The 17,384-nt window shown below is 46.2% G+C and overlaps 1 protein-coding gene across 4 annotated transcripts in view; it reads right to left on the bottom strand.

The window, feature by feature from the left end:
* atrn (attractin) overlaps positions 1 to 17,384 on the bottom strand; it is a 142,166-nt gene that overhangs the window by 111,022 nt on the left and 13,760 nt on the right. For all 4 annotated transcript variants that reach the window (XM_085342960.1, XM_085342959.1, XM_085342961.1 and 1 more), the window contains exons 3-7: positions 15,491 to 15,604; positions 15,269 to 15,397; positions 4,747 to 4,943; positions 1,993 to 2,161; positions 490 to 580 (exon numbers count right to left, since the gene is read on the bottom strand). In XM_085342960.1, coding sequence (XP_085199086.1) covers positions 490 to 580; positions 1,993 to 2,161; positions 4,747 to 4,943; positions 15,269 to 15,397; positions 15,491 to 15,604 — 700 coding nt within the window. The remainder of the gene's footprint in view (positions 1 to 489; positions 581 to 1,992; positions 2,162 to 4,746; positions 4,944 to 15,268; positions 15,398 to 15,490; positions 15,605 to 17,384) is intronic.

Here is a 17,384-nt window from a genome sequence, read left to right as displayed (position 1 = left end):
TGTGTCTTCCACTTCTCTCTCTCCCCACCTACCAATCTGTATTCACTGTTTTATTATCACATAAAGGCCAAAAAAAAATTTTTTTTAAATGCATCATATAATTTTAACGAAACAGACCTTTTGAGGCATCATGTGCAGTTTTCTATAAATCCGTTATGAGTAATGTCCTGAGAGTATGACGTCATGGTACATGACGTGTAAATTAAAATGATTTAAATTCTGTTTGTTAATCATCAATGGACCTCCTCCTCTTGTTATTATTCCACCAGAAATCCCTAAAAGTCTTTTTGCAGAGAGTAAACTGCCTCATTTCTGCATAAAAACACCCTGAGATTTATTTATATCCAAGCTGCAGATAACAAAAGGTTATCTAAAAGGCATAAAGAAAGAATAGGGAGGTTGTAAGATTTGTAAAATGCACCGCAGTACGAAGATGTAGTTAAGAGCATACACTCACTTTGTGCTTTCAACGACTTTAGCTTCACATACCTCGTGCAGGGCTAGCGAGTGGCCGTATCGTGGTGTGACAGTGTTGACGGAGGGGTCGAGGCTCATCCATGTCTTGCTGCTGACGTTATACCTGCAGGAACGAAGAAGCGGCTTTGCTCAGATTTACAGAAGGATTTCCCAGCTCGCTTTAAAATTGTATATGAAAGTGTTCAAAGTCTTTCACAAAGTAACCAAACAAAGCACAGCAAAGATTCTATTAATCACTTGACTCGCTGCATGAGATTATGCATTTAGCTGATTTAAAGTGTGATCGTAAATGCCGGCCCTGCAGCAAACAGTTTAGAGTTACTGCCTCGCTGCTTTTGCCTCTGCCAGCCTTTTAAGTTCCAGTTTTACATCAATCTCTCCTTCTGTTCCTGACTTATGTTGTTGTAGTACTGGCCAAACAATGTTTTTGCAGCACGTAAGGGCATCGCAGCAAGACGGCCTTCGGAATATAAACTGATCGCTTCATTCAATCCCACGATATTTGTTTGGAATCTTGTCACGGTTCGTGACATTTTGAGTTTTGAAGAAACCAAATGTTGAATTCAAATCATTTTTTGTCATATAGAGCCAAGTTACAACATCACTTTAAGGGACTTTTACTGTAAAGCAAAGGATATTAGATGAGCAAGCAAACATAAGGCTTCAAGTCTTCACATGTTAACGTGCTTTGATTTAATAAATCTCCAAAATTCGACAGTATTTGAGGAATGTGTGCTTGTTTAGGCAACCTGGTAGTTCAGTGTTTTAGGACCTCTGCTTTGGAAACTCAAGGGTCATAATAAATAAATAATTAAAATAAGATTGCAGCACCTTTGACAGATACCAGTGTATAACAAATATCTGGATCGCCAAGGCCTGACAGTAGGCCAGCAATCAAAGTGGATCTTATGTTCAGGTATAACAGTAAGAAAGCATTGTTACACTGGGTACAAGGTAACTAGTTACACTTAGGGGGATTATATATGTGTTCTAATTCAATTAAATAGGTTGTGCAAGGCGGACAAAATGATCATTTATAGTTTCACATGACCTAAGTTTAGGGAAAAAAAAGACGAAGAAAAAAACCACACCTTGGCTTACAGGCAATCTAATAAACCAAAACTTGAGCCGAGGGCATGTGTGTGATTGTCCTGGGTGGAGTTCAGGGTGATAACTTTGAGCCAGTGCTGTAATTTTATGGTTTTAATTACATGCCGTCTGTGTCCAAGACACACTGTCTGTACGGAGCTGTGTTCTTCTTCATGTCGATTTTCAGGAGGCGGGAAGTCCTGCGGCTTCTTCCTGACAGCCAAGTACAGCTTTAGCCCTCAGTACACTGGGCGTAAGTTTTAAATACTCAAATATTCTCCAAAAAAGACACTGTGTTTGAAAAGAACAAACCCTGCAGTCGCATAGCAACAAGGAGAACCAGTGTCTCGCAGCTCTTTTGGACGAGAGCTGCAGCCAATGCCTACAAATCAAAGCGAAGATGTTCGCTGGGGGGAGTCAACTTACGCTTTGACCATGTGATAGTCGGAGGCATTAAAGACGTAGCCTCCGATGACCCACATGACGCCCAGCTCAACTACAGCCTTGTGGGAAGCCCTGGCCAGCCCGGCCTCGGTGTACTCCTCTCGGCTCCAAAAAGAGGAATTGGCAGGAACCGAGACGGAGCAGTCAGGACCTGAGAGGGGAGGGAAAAACCACAGAGTTAAGGCTCCACAGGAAACTAGCCGATGTAGGAGGCTTGGTTAACTCAGGTCATTCCTTTAATTTCTACTTTTACAGGGACATAAAAAATATGACTGTACTAAAATAAAATCAGCATGAAGCAGGAAGCAGAAAACAAATTTGTTTGCTTGTTTGTTAAAAAGTCTTCACATTAAGAGGATAAAACTTCCAAGGATTTTATTCATTTAGAGCAAAGGAAAAGACATTGGGGACATGCAGAAGAATATATTTTTCCCACATTTACTCCCATCTAGTTATTTATTTGACGGTAACAGTGTGACTGTGCTTTAAAAGAGTTCTCCTTACGTGCAAATTTTTTGCCAAAACCTCTGCTTCAATCTACCTGATTGTCACAGAGCTTTCAAGAAAGAGGTTAAAGCAGGCGTGCTGCCATAAACTAGATCATAAAGTTTTTGGAGTTCAGAAAAACACTGACGTGATGCAGACGCTTTAGCTAATGGTGGAGACTATTCTTTAAGGAAACCATAACTATTAAAGCTTCATTGTTTTCACTGAAATAAATCTTTAAAAAGACAGATGGCTGTGGCCAGAGCTGCCTTCCTCTGTTTATGGACGAGAACAATATAGCCACCATAAACCGGAATCGCTCCTGAATGAAGGGAAAACTTTTCTGGCAAACAGAGACCAGGACAGGAATACAAAGATTGGCCTTTTCCTGTCAATCCTGCAGGCAGCGGCCGGGTCAGAGGGCTCTTTGATGACCCTTTTCATCTACAGTCCGTCCATCCTACCCGATGAGATGAATCCTCATCGGAATAAAACATTTACCAACCATTTAGCGCACATCGCTCTACCCCACAGCACAAACCGGATGTTCACCGCTGGACTAAAAACATTACACATGCGACCGTGTGCCAGGAAAGGAAGTTCTCTGCTTCACTCCGACAATCAAGGTCACTTTACTTGTTCTGCTTTTTGTTCAGCAGCTAAATGAATCCCCAGTAGCTAATATTCTCAAATCTCTTCCTGCAGTGCTTAAATAACAACATTACTTTCACACCACAGTGGCATTTCCATAAATAAAAACAAACACGGTGTTACCACCTTTAAAAACATGTTACTTTTTAAGTCTATGAGTCTGTGAAAGAGAGATTAAAGACCGGGGTGGCTTGACTAAACAAGCATCTGTCTCTGCTTTTTGCACTGCCTGGTGTAGAAAATGAGTTAATTTGGAAGCTGGCAGCATAAAGTACACCAAGAGTGCTATTCCTCTGCTAAAACACCATGACAGGGTAATAAAGGCTAAAGAAAAACGCCAGTCTGTTTCTCAACTCCCTCAGCTTTGGTAATTAGATTGTGAGCACACTGCGCTGCTGATATAACTGCGGTTAAATTAAGCCGTTGTCTCTGCTTGTGCAAGGCAGCGCAGTGGAGCTGTTTAAGAACTAACAGAGCGGTTAGAGGGGCCATATGGTCCGGCACAAAAAGCATACAGCGGCGTCGGGTCATGACCAAATAAAATAAGTGAATAGTCATGACTCGACCAGAACTATGAGGAAGCTGATCGTGCTAAAAGTTCATTTCAAGTCCATCGGGTGACGGCAGATGGATGCCGTGGGGGCTGCAGAAACCTCAATAACAGCGCGGGAGGCTTAAAGCTTAAAGAGGACCCGGTTTGAATCACCAGATAAACAGGCAAAATCTGGACGGATGAAAGAAAACACTCTCTTTGCTAAACCTCCAACTGCTCTGCTGGAGCTGCTCAGTGCTCGACTGCACTGAGGTTTCCTCTAATTTACACTGAGTTTGCTTTTAGAAATCAACACAAAGTCCTGATATTGTTAAAAAAAAAAGGTTAGAAAAATACATAAATCAGAATTAACTGGTACCTTAAAAGTCTCAGCATATAGGCCAAAGACAGTCTTTTCATTACCTATAACAGGCTAAACAACTGTCATGCAGACCAGTGAAACTCTCCTTTCTCACAGTCTGAAGTTTAGCTCAGTATTTAACTAACTATACTACTAAGTATTTAACCAAGAAGTTTAATTACTTTGGTGTAGTAGGAACAGCCATGGGGGAAGTCTTTATCCGTCCTTCTCAATATCCAAAGCTGTCCAGTGAACCGGAGTCTTTGGGTCAATTCTGGCCCCTGGGCCTTATGTTTGACACCCCCCGATTTAGGCTAGATATCTCCTTAAAATGTTGATTTATACCGAGACTGTACAAAAACCAGCCTTCTTCAGTTAATGGGGGGGTTGGGTGACCAAAGAGAGAACTCAACAACAATAATCCTGCTGTGATTTGTTCATTAAGATCTAAACACAGTTATTCCCGCTTTTATTAAATGAGTGTGACAGTCTGGGTACCTGATCACACCTGACGGACATACTGTTAAGTTTATTGTCACTGTTCATTGTTGATAGCCAGTCAAAGGCTTATTTTAGTCCCTTGGGAGGATTTGGGTTGTATGAGAAAGCTGAGGCCAACTTGCTGTGGATAGTAACACCAGCAAAGCATATGTGAAGATGAAGTCGCACATCTGCTAAAGTGTTCCCGCCAAGCTGCCAGCCCTACCTTGCCACCCAGCCGTACAGACGCAGGTCTTGTCCTTGCAACTGCCTCTTTCAGGTTCCCCGCAGTCAGCCAGGCAGTACGGGATGTCACAGGCTTCCCCCTTCCAGTAATTTTCGCACTCGCAGTACACAGAAGAAGTGGAGTTCCCCACATGACACTCTCCGTGGCCAGAGCAGTTGTTAGGACAGGTGTTCACTCTTGGAAGGTAGAAAGAGAAGGAAACAGTCAGAGAGAAAAACTGGAATTTCGATCTAAAAACCCTGAATAAAACATCAGGAAACCCTTTCAGCAACTGCATTACTTCTGATTCTGTGGCCTCTGTCTCCACGCTTAAAGCTAAAATATGCAACACCCCCCCCTCAAGAAAGCAGAATGTATTGTTATTGGCATCGTCCTTCCCTCATCGGGTGGTCAAGCACCTGTCTCAACACTTGCCAGTCATCTCAGAGGGATATCTACACTCAAACAGCACTGAGCTAGAAGCTGAGGCAAAGGAAGTTTCCCCAGGCACTGCAGAGCAGATGGCAAACACACTCAGTCTGCAGTAGAACTGTAACACCGGTGCTCTCAATGTCAAACAGGCTCCTTATATTATAACAGCTCAATGACAGTTTGAGGCAACTCTTCAGTCACATCAAAATATCAATTAGTTAGGAATCAGCACTCACTCCATCCACTAAAAGTAAGCAAGTATCTCATACTGTGGCAGCTGGCTGCTGAGGAATAGACGCAAATGCCTGTCCTGTGGTGCAGAGGTATACAGTTATAACTGGATATTAGTATGCATGCTGCATGCCAGTGTATTAACAAATAATGAATGAGAATATAGTTTTAATAAGATAAACATCTGTCTTCATTTGAAGCATTACAGGTGTACACCGAAGCCTAGGGATACCACATTGTGTTGTGTGGCCAGCAGAGGCTTAAACAGATTAAATGCATCTGTACAACACAGCTGCAGATCAGTGAAATAAGCACCAAGCTCCTGCACAAACACCATATCACAAAATGAGACACTACTTAAAACACTGCTCTACTAACTGGAGGAAAAAAAAAAATATATATATATATATATATATATATATATATATATATATATATATATATATATATATATATATATATATAAATAAAAACAGGAAGACTCGGTCCTAAGCGTAAACAAACAAGTATTACCAATCAAAGGTGGACACAGAGGCATTAGTTTCTTTCCTCCTGCAAACACACTTGTTGAGAGCGATGACACAAAAGGCGCTCGTGATTCTTTCATGTTCCTGCGGTGCCAGATAGTTTGATGTTTCGGCTCCTCCACCTCTCCCAGACACCAAGGGCTGCAGGTGGGGGGGGGGTTGGAAAGGGGGGCACTTTGCTTTCATCCAGCTGTCCTCAGCACAACATCAGTCCCATTGCTATGGCGACTGTAGCAGGGGTCTACTGTGCCATTTACAATTGTTTACAATGTTTAAAGCATTCCCCCCTTATAAATTTGAAGTTTAGTAATGATGAACCCACATATGGATGTGTTACTTATGCTAAACCTTCTGTCTGGAATAAAAAGAGGCATATATAAGAAGATTTTTGCTTTGTAGACAGAGGCATCCACAATATGAATATCTGTAATGGCTCGTGTCAAACAAGGGGTAAAGAGTAAGGTTAGTCATGAACGTGGATCTAGGGCTGAACGATATATCGCATTTGCGATAATATCGCGACATGATCAAGTGCAATTTTCTAACCGCAAAGGCTGCGATTATACTCTGGACATGTCCAAATTCATGGGCTGCATCCTCCTGAGGCCGCATTTGTAGACCGATTACGTCACAGCGACGTGCCGAAGGCTGTCCAAATTACTACCATATCCCAGAATTCATAGCGCGGCCCAGCCAAACTCCAGTTTCCAGCAATGGCGGCCGCTACTAAGTTTTAAAATTACTCATACTAATCTTTCTGGGTCACAAAATAAACTTTTAACATATTTTCAGGCGAGAAAGTAGTTGTGTAAACATCAAATATCTGCTCGGTTTATCAAGATATCCCATATTTGCAAAAGTGCTTCGACGTTTTCAGAGGCGTCTGCTACCCACCAGCTCGACAGCTAGCCGGGAGCTCGAGGGTTACTGATGCGGCCGAGAACGGCACAAGTCCCGGCACATCATTTTCAGATCACCGCGGAGTTTCGCTGCTCGGGTTAAACGTAATATATAAGTCACTTAGACAACCTAAAAATGTTATTGTTGGGCTTTTTTCAGTGTTTTGTTTGTTCGTGAGTAAATCGGTTTGGCTGAGATTAAAGTTATTAGATTAGATAAAATAAAACTTTATTAATCCCCCGGGTGGGTTCCTCCTTGGTTTTCACACAGCTGACTAAACGTCAAACAGAAAACTTATTAAACAGAAGTATGAGACAGTCGAGAATTTACACCAGTGTCTGGTTATATTTTAGATAGCAAGAAGCAGACGGCCGAGTTTATTAAACTCCACCGAGACAGCGGTGACGCTAATCAGAACTAGACCGTCCAATTTCACGCCTTTAAACTTTAAAGGCGTGTTTGTGTGTGTGTTTATACAATTGCTATTATGTTTGCACTTTATGTGTAATGTTACTGACTGCAGAGATCAGTAAGATGTGTGTATTTTTTATTTATTAGTTTTATTTATTTAATATTATTTTTTAATTGAATGACTGTCTAGTAGTTCACAGATGTCGAAAAACGATTAGTTATGTCTATAACTTCTGTTCCCTGAAGGAGAGGAACGAGGTACAACACATAAGTATGGGATATCACGCCCTCGCGTGTCCTGGCTGAAGAAACCTTTATTCACGCCTTTACGGCAGATGACGTGTGATGACACGCGCAAGGCCCCGCCCGCACATATAGCCGCTGCCATCACCGTCATCCCTCAGTTCGATAGCCGCTCTTCACCGAGCCACCTGCTCAGTGGGGCCACCCTGTGTTGTACCTCGTTCCTCTCCTTCAGGGAACAGAAGTTATAGACATAACTAATCGTTCCCTTTCAGTCGATTCACTCGGTACAACACATAAGTATGGGACCTATATACACGCCCCGCAGAGCAGCCACCGAACCGGAACGGGACCACCACATCCTTAGTGAGTGGTAGACCCAGCAGAAAGGACAGCATGAGCCACCGAAGGGGCTGTAACGTCCAACCGATAAAACCGCACAAAAGTGTGCGGCGACGCCCAATTAGCCGCTGCACAAATATCAGCCACAGGCACCCCTCTAAAAAGAGCCCATGAGGTCGCCATCCCCCTGGTGGAATGAGCTCCCACCCCGTGGGGCAACGCAAAACCTCCGGTGCTGTATGCCAGCGAGATAGCTTCTACAATCCAGTGGGACAGCCTCTGTCTGGACAGAGCTCTACCTCTATTCGGATTAGCGAAGCAGACAAACAACTGGTCACACAAACGCACATCCCGAGTGCGCTCAATGTAGGTGCGTAGCGCACGCACCGGACAAAGAGAATGCACCCTCCTCTGCTCCTCAGATTCAAAAGGAGGGGAGCAAAAGCTCAGCAACTCAAACTCCAGTGAACTATAAGATGCAGGCATGACCTTGGGAAGATAGGCGGCATTCGGACGCAATACGACCTTGCGGCCATCAGGAGAAAACTGTGTGCAGGCAGGATGCACAGACAGCGCATGAAGGTCCCCCACTCGCTTCGCCGAGGCCAAAGCGAGAAGTAATGCGGTCTTATACGAAAGAAGTTTCATATCTACCGACCCAACGGGTTCAAACGGAGGGCCACAAAGGGCCTCCAGCACCAAAGACAAGTCCCAAGCCGGGACACTGGACTTAAGCACGGGCCTCAGCCGGCGAACCCCTTTCAGAAAACGCACGGCGAGGGGATGCGCACCTGGTGTCACCCCGTCAAAACCGATATGACAAGCAGATATAGCCGCTAAATAAACCTTGATCGTCGAAAACGAAAGGCCTTTATCCAACAGCTCCTGCAGGAATGTCAAAACATCCACAATAGAGCACTGAAATGGGAGAGTGTGGCGGTCCTGGCACCATCGCTCGAAGGCTCGCCATTTGTAAGCGTACAAGCCTCTAGTAGACGAGGCCCTGGCGCTCTGAATCGTCGCTACCACACTAGGTGGCAGACCCTTAGCAACCAAGTTTAACCTCTCAGCAGGTAAGCATGAAGGTGCCACAGATCCGGGCGCGGATGAAACACTTCCCCCCCCGCCTGAGAGAGGAGATCCCTGCGGAGAGGAAGCTGCCAAGGACTTGCTGCAAGCAGGCTGATTATTTCTGCATACCACGACTTCGCGGGCCACCAAGGGGCCACCAGGATCAGAGAGAGGGAATGCCGACGCACCCTCTCCAGAATTGGAGATATCATTTCCACTGGGGGAAATGCATACAGGAGCACGTCTGGCCATTGGTGCGCTAGCGCGTCCAAGCCCAAGGGTGCATCGTGGTCGATTATGGAGAAGTACAGGGGGCAGTGAGCATTCACCCTGGAAGCAAAAAGATCTATTTGCGCCTCGCCAAATAGATCCCAAATCTGAGCCACTATTGAAGGGTGTAACCTCCATTCTCTCACCAGAGGACCTCCCCTGGAGAGAAGGTCCGGCCCCAGGTTCAGGTGGCCCGGGACATGGGTGGCTCTTAGAGTCAGAAAATGAACACTGCACCATAACAGCAGAGAGCGAGACAGCTGCAACAGGGGAAGAGAGCGTGTTCCTCCCTGCCTGTTTATATAAGACACCACTGTTGAATTGTCCGTCCTGACTAAGACATGCTGGCCCTGCAGGACTGGACGGAAACGCTTTAGAGCTAAGAACACTGCTAACAGCTCTAAGTGGTTGATGTGCAGCTGGCGCTGAGCCGCGGACCAGATCCCTCTCACTGACGCACCCTCGCACAGCGCTCCCCACCCACTTAGGGAAGCATCTGTGGACACCACCTTGCGAAACAACACCCTCCCAATCCGAGAGCCCTGGTGCAGTAGCCCGGGCTCCCTCCAAGGACGGAGAGCTAGCATGCAAGACGCAGTTACCGGCAGCCTCCTCCGGAGGTGACGCGAAGCACACAAACGGTGAGAGAGAGTCCAGCGTTGAAACGCTCTCATTTTCAACAGCCCAAGCGGCACTACGGCGATCATAGATGCCATCATGCCCAACAAGCGCAATATCGTCTGGAAACGCAGTCTGCGTCCCAGCTGAAATTGAGCGAGGCAGCGATGAAACGCGGCCACTCTGTGCTCTGACAACCGTGCGCGGCTGGAAAGAGAGCATATTTCCAGACCGAGAAAAGCGATCTGTTGACCTGGGATTAGCGAGCTCTTCTGAAAGTTCACAGAGAACCCCAGTGTCTGAATGTGTGACAGAACCCGCGACAGCTGCGTCTCCGCCTGTTCTCTGGAGCAAGCCACGAGAGCCCAGTCGTCCAGGTAGGCCAAGATGCGGATGCCCCTCTTCCTGAGGGGCGCTAGCGCTGCCTCGGCACATTTCGTAAAGGTGCGGGGAGCGAGCGACAGCCCGAACGGCAGCACTAGGTATTCGTAGGCTACGCCCTCGAATGCAAACCTCAGAAACTGCCTGTGTTTCGGGTGTATAGCGACATGAAAATAAGCATCTGTTAGATCGATTGTCGCAAACCAATCTCCCGGGCCGACTGCACTCAGGAGCTGTCTGAGTGTTAGCATCTTGAACCTGTACGTTCGCAGGTACGTGTTCAAGACTCGCAGGTCGAGGATGGGACGAAGCCCTCCCCCTTTCTTCGGAATGACAAAATAACGGCTGTACCAACCTTTGTCCGTCTCCGAAGCGGGGACCACCCGTATTGCTCTCTTCTGTAATAGCGCCTGTATTTCCTCTCTGAGTACCAAGGCTGCCTCGGGGTTGACAATCGTGTTCACGACTCTTTGGAAACGAGGCGGCTTGACCCGGAACTGCAACCGGTAACCCATGGCAACGGTTTGCAGCACCCACGGAGAGGGGGCGCAAGCGCGCCACTGAGGGAAGTGAGCAGCCAGCCGGCTGGCCTGCAGCACTGACGGCGGGGCGCCGTCGCCCCCCAGTGTGTCTGCAGGGGACTGCATCCCCTGCCTGACCTGGCTCATTTCGCCTGCAGGTTGAGCATTTGAGATTGTTTGAGAGTAAACAACACTCTTTATTGATTGCAACATGGGAACATGTACATTTATACATTTTGTTGGGTGCACCTTTTCCGGGGCATAACAATGAAAAACAGCGGGAACACTCGATGTGGTCGCTTGAACATTCAACACATCTGAACCGTGTGCGGGGGTTATGTGCTTGGGAGACCGCGATAGGGAAGTGCAGCGCCTTCTGGGGCTGACAACCTGAACAGAACTTAAGCGGCACCTCTTGTGCGGCAACAGAGGGGTAAGAGCAGCGTCTCCCTGCTGCCGGATCCCTTCCCCACTCGCAATCACAGCTAGGAGGGCTGAGGCTTCTTCCTCCTGGGCGTCGGGTCCCGTCGGGGGCCCGGGGGAGGGCCTTTGCCCCAGGCCGACTGGCGTGGAGCTCGGGCCGGAGTACGTGCTCTCGCCGGCGGCCCTCCCACTCCAGCAGTGGGCGCCGGTCTCTTGCCAGCTGTCAGAGGAGCGGCGGGCCTGTGAGAGCTAGCAGTGGGCTTGGGCTGGGGCTGGCGTCTGGGGATGATGTCGCGCAGAGCTTCCGTCTGCTTCTTCCTCAGATCGAATCTAGCCTGAATGGCTTCAAGTGAATGTCCGAATAACCCAGCCGCAGACACTGGTGCGTCCAGATACACAGCTCTGTCTCTATCAGGGACGTCGGAGAGGGTCAGCCACAGGTGCCTCTGCGCCACCACTGTCGAAGCCATCCCTCTGCCCAGGGAGAGCGCTGCACAGCGAGACGCACGGAGGATGTAATCCGTGGTGACTCTAACCTCGTTAAGAAGAGGTGACAGCGGGCTGTCCTCCGGAACCAGCGATCCAAGCTCCGCCAGGCACATTGCTTGGTACGTCTGGAGCATGGTGACGGAGCTCATGGCTCGAGCGGTGCCGGCCTGAGCCCGATAAATCTTCTCCAGCTGCGAGGCCGAGAATCTGCAGTGCTTGGACGGCAGAGTTGCGGGGCCACCGACACCATGGTTATGGGACGGGGCCAGATAAGCAGCCAGAGACGGCTCCATAGGGGGTGGGTTAGCTAAACCAGCTCCCTCGGCGCCGTCCAATTCCATGTACTGTCCATAGCCGGGCACAGTGACGCGGGTAGACAGAGGTTTGTCCCATGACGCTGTTAGCTCGCAGAGAAAGTCTGGGAACATGGGGAGGCAGTTTTTGGCCGTTGCGGGCTCCGGTGGAAGGAAAAAACCCGCAAACCGCGACGGCTTCCGAGCCGGTGGAGGAGAGGGCCAGTCCACCTGCAGCTTCTCAGCGGCACGGCGAAACAGGGAGAAAAGAGAGGTGTCATCGTGGCCGACCGGCGCAGCAGCGGCGGCATATTGGGTCGACAATGAGCTCTCCTGCTCATCCTCCGACAAACCATGGATGTCCAGGCCGATGTCCAGCACGTCATCGTCTTCCTGGGGAGCGCTGGCGGGCTTCAACCCAGGCTGAAGCCCGTCAGCGCTCCTGCATGGTTCCGGTCCGTCATCGGCTAACCCGTCAACGTATTCCATGTGGTCAGCCCAGCTAATCGCGGGGACATCGACCTGAAAATTTTCGTCTTCGGACTCGGACGAAGCCGGGGCTCCAGACTCGGACAGAAGAGGGTCATGCCGTGCGACAGCCGAGCGTCCCAGCACTCTTTCCACAAACGTCACCCGTCTTTCCAGGGTCGAGCGTCGGAGCTGGCGACAAAACGCACAAGCTTCGGGCTCCGTCAACGCTCTCCTAGCGTGGACGATCCCCAGGCAGACAGGGCAGGCATCGTGCTGGTCGCTGTCGTGCAAAGAGAAACCACATCCCTGAGGACAGGGGCGAACAGAAGATTTCTGCTTTGCTCGCTTCGGTTTGGAGTCCATTCCCAAAACGCAAAGCGAAACGCTGCACAAGGAAAACTTGAAAATAGCGCTCCGCGGGCAGCCTACGCACCAGCTGGGCGGTGGAGGCTAACACCAACAGGGGCAGTTAAGCTAGGTTCAAGTTGGCAGACAACGGAGCTAACTAGCAGTAGCTAGCTAGCCCAACTCAGCAGAGGTGTTCTCAGCGAGGTGAAGAGCGTAAGAACTGAGGGATGACGGTGATGGCAGCGGCTATATGTGCGGGCGGGGCCTTGCGCGTGTCATCACACGTCATCTGCCGTAAAGGCGTGAATAAAGGTTTCTTCAGCCAGGACACGCGAGGGCGTGATATCCCATACTTATGTGTTGTACCGAGTGAATCGACTGAAAGGGAACTGAGTGTGGTAAAGCCACTGATTTTTTTTATGTATATTTCTGCAATCTGCACATTGTACTGACTTTCATTTTAATGTTTACACCAGGGTTCCTTGTCAGCACTTTATGCTCAGATGTTTGTAAGCTAAAAATAAACTATTGTGTATGTTCAAATATACTGTTGTGATTGAAGAAGTTAAATAAAAATGTCAGTCATCAATTCATGCATCACCTCATGTCATCATAACAGAGGTCTGTCTTCCAGGAAAGAACAGTTTAAAATTAATGTAATATAGTATTGGCCATACTATATGATGTATTGCTTGTCTTTGTTTAATAATACAGAAGACAAAGACCTTAAAAAATAATCGCATATCGCATCGCAATCGCAATATTGGGGCAAAAAAAAATCGCAATTAGATTATTTTCCATAATCGTTCAGCCCTACGTGGATCCACAATCTAATTTTATAATTTTGTCACAGCTGTTTGTTTTCTGCATTATCAGCTGTTTGCTGATGTGTTGATCAAACCTTTTTAGGTGTGTCCCCATTACATTTGGCCTCTGCTCTGCCTCAGGTATTTCAGGTTATAATATTTAATCATGCAATGTAGCATAGTTACCATAAGTTATACAGAAACTCAACTCTGGACCTGCACACAGCGTCGATACCAGACTGCAGAGCAAAGAGCAGCATCATTACACTACACCAAATGGAGCCATTAAAAGCATGTTAAAGAGGAGTGAAATGAACTGCTGGCATAGGCCCAAAGTACTGACAGAGGCAAAGAGCGGCCTTAAAAGTTCACTCCTTTTACTTATGTATAATAATATTTGCAGTACTTTCAGCTTAAATTTGTGTTTGGTTTCCTAGAGTTGCACTGAGTCAGAGCATAAGATAAAAGATATAAAAGTCAGCCAGGGTGCTGCATCAGCATTGATGTCCCCGGCAGATATGCTGAACACAGAGGTGAGCTGAGAGGAAAACAGTTCAGTTTACAAGCCAATCCAAGCTCCAACCCTCACCGACAGCTATGAGACAGCTGAAGAAGAAGTAAACATGCAAAAGATCCTGCATCTGACTCTGCTTAGACAAGCAGAGGAAACTAGGCGGATTAAAAATGGGCATTCAAGCTTTTTAATTACTTATCTCCGTTACTTTTTTTTTTTTTTGTAACAAATTCATTATAAATTCCACAAACGACTGCAATGCCACATATATGGAGACAGTTTAAGATAAAATAAATCAAATGGGCACCACCATAGCTCACCTGGTTGAGCAGGAAACCCATACACTGAAGGCCTACAAGCAGTTCCTCAGTGTTATTTCTCTCCTCCCACCCTCCTGTAAACCCTTTGTACTAGTCTAACAGTCTAATAAAAAGTTAAAATGCCAATAATAAATCTTAAGCTTAAATAAAATCAATGGTTGCATTACATGATGAGATGTTCAGCGGCTAATAACACGCGTGTTAGTATGGCCACTCTATCCGTCCAGTCCCTGAAAAGCAGGGAGGAACCACATATTCGTTACACAAACAAAAAGACAGCAAAAGTGCCACAGTGTGTCTGAACAATAACAGGAGTACTGATGCTGCAACAACACACTGCAGCAAATGGACGGCAGTAACCTGACATGATCCTCCGCTAAAATGCTCTCCACCAATCGTGCCAGCACACCGGCTGAATCATGTAGCGAGTGAGAGGTTTGTATGCGTCATCGTGTCCCAAGGAAGGGTGTGAAGTGGGCCCTTCACCTAAATTAATCTCAGCCAGTGAAACAGAAATGATTTGCACAGAGGCTCTCCTGTCAGGGCTCAGTATCCAGGCATTTGTCATTTAGTAGATACTTTCTATCGAGTGACTGACAACACGAACGCATTTGCGGACCCCGAGAGTTGCAAACCCTGAGGCATGACAGGACTGCACAGTCAGCTCAGAGGATTATGAACAAGTCGATATGCGGGAGCTTCCACTCCAGCTAAAATATCAAATATGAAGAAGAAGGAAAAAAATGACAGACGAAGCCAACAACACATCTAGTTTCTGTATTTGTTTTGTGGTCTGGCCAGTCAGCGGAGAAACCTCGACTTCCCTGAAGCGAAAGCCGAATCCTTGTTTGTTTAAAAATAAATAAGAAAATGCAGGATGTGGTACTTTGTTTTTTCAGAGATTCTCTCACCGGTAGGAAATGTTGAAGCCGGTCAGGTTGTAGGCAGCATCGCTGAAGAAGTGCAACAGGGCGTAGCCAGATTGAGACACCACCTCCGGGACGGTCTCGTTCCCATATCGCTCAGGAACAATCAGACCGCTACAATAATAACCCAAAAGAAGAGTTTAAGGTGTTTTTATTACCATTTATACTCAAGCGTGTTGCAAGCCTGTCACATATTTGAAGCTTTACCTGAAAGCCGCCAGAAGGGGCGCATAGATGGAGTCGCCGTCATACACGTAGAGGTGGTCCCAGCTGCATTCAGTAGCAAAGTGGTTGAACCGTAATCGCAGAATGGTGTTGGGCCTGTAAAACACAGACAAGTTCTCAGACCTCACAGCTACATACATGTCAAACCTTATGCAGAGCAGTCGAAGACAGACCAGACATACAAGCCTGAACAGATAGCCAGTCTTTTTCAGATATCCATTTCTTTGAGCAGAGGTCGGGAACTGCTCGCAAGATTTTTAGGTTAGCAGATCCAAACTTGTCTGAGCGCAAACCTTCGCCAAGGAAGCTCACTCTCTGGGCAGAATTTTTTTTACCTTTTACATATTCATCTGGTTTTCTTTGTTCTTTTAAAATGTACTTTAAGTTTGCAGTGCAGTAAAAATCAGATAAGTACAGCATGACAGATGTTTACTGTAGGTGAAGGAGGTAATGGATAAGAGGTATTAATCTGCAAATAACTGGGCATGAATTATTTCAGCCCATTATATAATATTATACCACAGTATAGTTCTAACTAACGAGGCAGCTCATTCTCTTTGTCTTAAAAATACTTTCTTTAAAGATCGAACCCATCCTGAGGTGATATTTGGATCCAAACTATAATATTATATTTATAATCCCCATATATCAGCATCACTTCCTAAATGTTGCCAATCTAAACAAAGGCAGCAGCATTAAAGCAGTTTTGAAGATAAGACGTTTGACCTTTATTTGAACTTGTAGAAGAGGTCAGAAGTCCAAAGTAACAGGATATTTAATTCCCATATATCGGCCCTGTATGCCTATATGGTGTCAATACAAAACGTGGTTTTAAAGAGTTCTACATTCCATTATTTTCACTTTGACCTTGAAGGAGAAGTCGAGAAGAGGTCAAATCTTTATACAATGCTTTCTATATTACCCTAACCCTAAACCTAACAATAACCCAATTGTAACCCTGACACTAAAACCACATTTTGAGTCTCAAAAATGCCTTCAAACTAGTGGGGACCTGGATTTTGGTCCCCATAAGGGGTGTTGGTCCCCACAAGTATAGTGAACTTCCAACTTTTGGTCCCCACAAAGATATAAATACACGCTCAATCACACACACAGACTCGCGTGTAAGAATCATAGTTCATGTTAATTTTTGACCAATAAATCAATAATTTGCCCTTGGTGGATGTGAGCCATATTTGAATAGACTGGTAACATGAGCTCTACATGCTTACAAAGTTTTCACAGAATTCACCCAAAACGCTAAGCTATCGTGTTTACAGACAGACAGAATGGCACGCACACAAACGCTGGTGGTAACGAGGCCTGTGGCGTGTCCAGTTAAAGAGCTTTGTACCTGCATTATGTTTAAAGAACCATGCAGCATTACTATTCTCAGTGCTGTGATCCCATTGCAAGATAACTATGGGTTTGTGTTGAGGCTAGCCTCTAAAAATCACAGCATCAACATACCAAATGTAAAATCGCTAAAGATAAAAAACAAAACAAAACAGGGTAACAGCAGCATTATAATCTTAAATGCATCAAAACCCTGGAATGGACTACTTAACAAGCACAAGCTGAAGGTTTTGGCATGCCTCTCACAGTGTCCTGAATTACATGTCATAAAAAAACAAAAAAGTTGCCAGACAACAAAAGAGAAGTGCATTCAAGGCCACCAGACAAAAATTAACTAAACAGGAATCATGTGACTCTTCTGGCTACAGAAAATCTCTGCAAGCTAAGATACTTAGAAAAATGGCTGTAAGTCCTGAAGAAGTAGCGCTTTGGGAACTTTGCACACTGTTATTCAAAACTGTAAAAGACAGAAATAAAGAATCAATCTTGCTTACAATTAACAAAATGCACAGATTTCAAT

This window comes from Diplotaxodon limnothrissa, linkage group LG19, assembly GCF_057381915.1.
Source record: "Diplotaxodon limnothrissa isolate DT_005_m linkage group LG19, D_limnothrissa_male_GT1.1, whole genome shotgun sequence".
NCBI lineage: Eukaryota > Metazoa > Chordata > Actinopteri > Cichliformes > Cichlidae > Diplotaxodon > Diplotaxodon limnothrissa.
This window is presented reverse-complemented; position numbering and strand designations above follow the sequence as displayed.